At 59.6% G+C, this 4,154-nt stretch overlaps 1 protein-coding gene across 1 annotated transcript in view; it reads left to right on the top strand.

Annotated features, from left to right (window-relative positions):
• The first annotated feature begins 1,092 nt into the window (after positions 1–1,092).
• The window catches only part of LOC112108980 (digestive cysteine proteinase 2-like), a 16,177-nt gene continuing 13,115 nt past the window's right edge, over positions 1,093–4,154 (top strand). The window contains exons 1-2 of the mRNA XM_024203315.2: positions 1,093–1,182; positions 4,002–4,061. Of these exons, the coding sequence (XP_024059083.2) occupies positions 1,131–1,182; positions 4,002–4,061 (112 nt within the window). The 5' untranslated portion in view covers positions 1,093–1,130. The remainder of the gene's footprint in view (positions 1,183–4,001; positions 4,062–4,154) is intronic.

The raw sequence follows: 4,154 nt of genomic DNA, 5'->3' as shown, positions 1-4,154 counted from the left end.
GAGCTGCCATTTCTGCTGAGTGCTCTGTTCCCTCCTGGTCTTCCTTGGCACGCGGTGCAGCCCCCGGGACCCTTCCCTAGCCTGCCTGGTCTTGCCTTGGCCCAGCAGCTGTGGGGGGTCCTTGTTCTGGGCCAGGCCCGTTGCCTTTAGTGGCCACATCAATCATCTACGGTCTCGACTAGGATCAACTAGTTTTACTTTGCATTAAAGTCACCCCCCAGCATGAGTCGCGTCACCTTCCCCCAGACCCCAGAGTGGGGCTTGAACACCTGACGTGGCAGGTGAAATTCTGACCAGGGGGGATGGGGGAGAAGACCTTCGTGACAGGTCTAAGCTGGCTGGAAAAGCAGCTTGAAGCGCCCAGGTGTGAGTCAGTCTGACCCAGGCTCTAGGGGCCGGGCCGGCTGGCTCTGGAGCCGATCGGCCCACGTGCCGAAATGAGCCTGCTGCAAGAGACGCCTGGCCCAGCTCGGAGGCAGGAAAGGCTGCACGGGGCTGCAGGAGGTGCCTGGAATTTTGGTCTTGAGTCACAGCCTCCTTGGCTTCCTCCCGCCCCTCGCTCCTGCTCCGCAGCCCCCTGCTCTTCCAGTCCTGGGCCCACACAGCTCTGCCAACGCCCCTCAGGCCTGACCTGCAGCCCCGCTCCCCACGGGCACAACAGGGCTGCTAAGCCGAGTCAGCAAGTTCAATCCTGCAAACGCGTTGCCAGGCCTGTCTGTAGCAGGGCTGCCCCACCACCGAGGCCCCGTCTGGCCCCCCCACTCCTGCTCTGACTCACCCTCCCACCCTTGCACCCACTGCCCCTTGCAGCACTGAGCACTCATGTCCTCTGCTCGCTGCTCCCCTCCATGCCTCCGCTCTTCTCCCTGCCGGAGCTAGGATCCGCTCTCGCCCTTTCATTTCACCTCCCCACTCCTCCCTCTTTTGCCCGATCCACCCTTCCCAGCAGTGGAGGCACCAGCAAATGAGCTGTTTGCAAAGACAGGCTCCTTCCCCTCCTCTGGGCAGGGCCTGGCTGTGGCCATTGGCTCCCTGAGTTCCTGGTCTTGCCAGCACCGTTTAAAGGGGGTGCTTGGAGCTGCTGCTCAGACGGCTGCAGCCCAGGGCAGGTTGAGCAGGGAGCTGCGAGGATGGGGGCGCTCCAGTGGGCTCTGCTCTTCGCACTGTGGAGCTCGGTCGCAGGTGAGTCTGTCTCTGCAACCGGCTAAGCTGGAGCTGGGGAGAGTGGAGCTGCCGCAGCCCCGAGGGATGATGTTACAGGGAGAACGTTTGCTCCCTGCCAAGCGGGAGCAGATGGAAGGCGACAGGTGATGGGAGCAGGGGAACCTGTAGGGCTACCTGAGTGCCTCTCCTCCGCCTGCTTGGGAGGAAGGATGGCGGGGTGCTTAGGGCATAGGGCTGAGACTGAGGCTTCCCCCGTGACCTTTGGGAAGTCACTTCCCCTTTCTGGACCTCAGTTTCCCCAGGAGAGAACCATACTGATCTTCCACGCCAGTGTGTGAGGCTATGCTCTGTGAAGCGCTTGGAGATCCTCACCTGGATGGGGCAGAGTAGCTGGGACGCTTGGCTGTGCCCAGTGAAATGTGGCCGGACAAGCTGGACTGGATGGTTAGTTCTCACCCGGGGCCACTGGCTCCTGCAAGCGACCGACTGGTTAGTCCTCAGCCTTATGCCCCGTGCAGCGGCGCTGGAGTAGGGGGAACATAGCAGGCGGGGGGCAGCCGTGTAGGGGCAGAGGGGGCTGAGTGAGGCGTGGGAGCAGGGACCGCCGTGAAATGTTCCAGGGGGGATCCAAGATTCTCGCGTTTATAACCTAAAAGCAAACCTGTGCGGCCGGGCTCTCTCTGGGTGTGAGCTGGAGCCCCTCTTCCGGGCAGCACGTGCTCTACAGCCCAGCAGCAGCTTGCCCTGACGCTGTGCTTCAGCCTGGCATTAGCTGCGGGGACGCCGGCACTCCTACGGCGCTCCCTTGCTGTCCGATCTGGGACGCTCTCAGGATGTGCAGTGGCCCTGACCCCGGCCAAGTCCTTTGTGTAGAACTGGCCTGAAACTGGGAAAAGTGGCACAGAGCCACTTGCTACCCCCCACCCAGCATCACCGCCAGGGAGGGGCGTCAGGGGAAAGGCAGCTTCCTTCTTCGGGCTTTGCACTCTCTAGCAGAGCCTGGGTCCTGCGTGATGTGCTAGCCCCTAGGCACTGCTCTTACCCAGAGAAGCGGAGGGTAGGGTGACCAGATGTCCCCATTTTATAGGGACAGTCCCGATTTTGGGGTCTTTTTCTTATATAGGTTCCTATTACCCCCCACCCCCGTCCCAATTTTTCATATTTGCTGTCGGGTCACCCTAGCGGAGGGCCATGGGCCACCTTCTCTCTGTGCCACGTGCCAGCTGCCTTTCCTCTCGGCCCCCCAGCCTCCTTTGGGGGACCAAAGGGTGGAGGGAGCAGAAGGCACCACGGCGTGCTCTGCAAATGGGGGGCGTTGCTTCCAGACAGGCTGCGGTTACCCCTCCAATTTAAGGACCTGTCCCCCTCCAAGGAAGATGCTGACATGAGGGAAAAGACGAGCTCCTTAAAACACAGGGCGTGTTGGCTTTTTTAGCCTGCGGCTGATGAGTAAACCCCAGCCAAATTGTTGGGGAGCAGAGATCCTGCCTGCACGCCCACGTCCCCTGGGGTAAAGGAGGGGAAGCATGTGATGTGTCTTAAACTGTGAGGATCAAATCCTGGCCTATGCAACGCACAGGGCAACGGCGTAGGCCATGGGACCATACCTTCCCAGCCCCCCTAATGCAACCCGGTGCCGCCCAGCGTGGCCAGTGGGAACTGGTGGGCACTCGTCACTTTTGAGACCCATTTACGTAGGTGCCTAAGTATGCATGTAGGAGCGTGGCATCAGGCACTCCCCTGTGGAAATCTTGGCCAAATCTTTTTTGATCAGCCATGCAGTAGGGAGAGAAGCTGGCGAGGATCCGGAGGCAAGCGAGGAAGCTGATGGAAGGGATGGACTAAGGCAGCTGAGCAAAGGCTGAAGGAACGGGGCATGTTTAGTTTGGAAAAGAGGAGAGCAAAGGGGGGACATGAGAGCGGTCGTCAAATATTTGAAAGGCTGCCATGAAAACAGATGGAGGAAAGTTGTTCTCTCTTGCCACAGAGGGCAGGACAAGAGGCGCCGGGTTCAAACTACAGCACAGCAGATTTAGATTAAAATCTCAGGCAACACTTCCGACCGGTAAGGACAGCGGAACCGACGCCTTGGGCGGTTGTGGAAGTGCCTTCGCTGGAGGTTTTCCAAAGGCGGCTGGGTCGCCCTCTGCCTTGGATGGTTTAGACACCACAAACCCAGCCTCTTGGCAGGGGGTTAGACAGGCTGACCCTGGCGGTCCCTTCTCACCTTGTGTGACTGACGGGGCCTCCCGCAAGGACATGCAATCTGCACACCGCCGGCGGACGCTAGCGTTTCCCAACTGCAGTGAGTCGGCTGCAGACCTGGCACCAGTCGCCTGTTCCTAGGAGAGGGCAAGTGTGCGCAGACACAACACCGCTGCGGGGGGCAAGCGCCAGGTGCAGGGTTCTGGGGACATCCCCTCCAGGTACCCCGCCTGGCGTCCCAGTGTACTCTGGGACCAGACTTTGGGGGACTGCGTACTGATACCCATGCAGGGCAGACAGCTCAGTTATGTACCTCACCATTGCATCTCAGTGCCTTGACTTGAGGTTGCTCCCACCACTACAGGACAGGGCCCAGGGCCTGCTGGCTTGTCACCACTATCTTACCCACCCTCGTTGGAGTGAGTGCTCCATGCAAACCCCGACAGCGATTTCGAGAGCCAAGAGCTGTTGTAAACAGCTGCAACTCCACTGAAGTCCATGGCACTGCATCCACCAGCCCCAGGCCTGAAACTGGCCCTCGGGTGTAACTGGAGTCCTCCAAGAGGGGGAACATGGTGGCTATGTTAGCAGGCCAGGGACAGCTCCGTACCTCTGTCTTTCTTTTCTTTCAGGAGCACGCTGCAAAGTTTTAAGCAAAATCCCAGAATTTGGAGATATCTACCATGTCAAAGGTAACATTCTCGCTGTACAACTCAGGGCCGGATGGGCAGCAACCTGGTGTGTGTGTGTGTGTGTGTGTGTGTGTGTGTGTGTGTGTGTGTGTG

Source organism: Terrapene carolina, unplaced genomic scaffold (genome assembly GCF_002925995.2).
Source record: "Terrapene carolina triunguis isolate 2854851 unplaced genomic scaffold, T_m_triunguis-2.0 Scaffold236, whole genome shotgun sequence".
NCBI lineage: Eukaryota > Metazoa > Chordata > Testudines > Emydidae > Terrapene > Terrapene triunguis.
The sequence above is the reverse complement of the archived record's forward strand: the minus strand, read 5'-3'. Positions and strand labels throughout refer to the sequence as shown.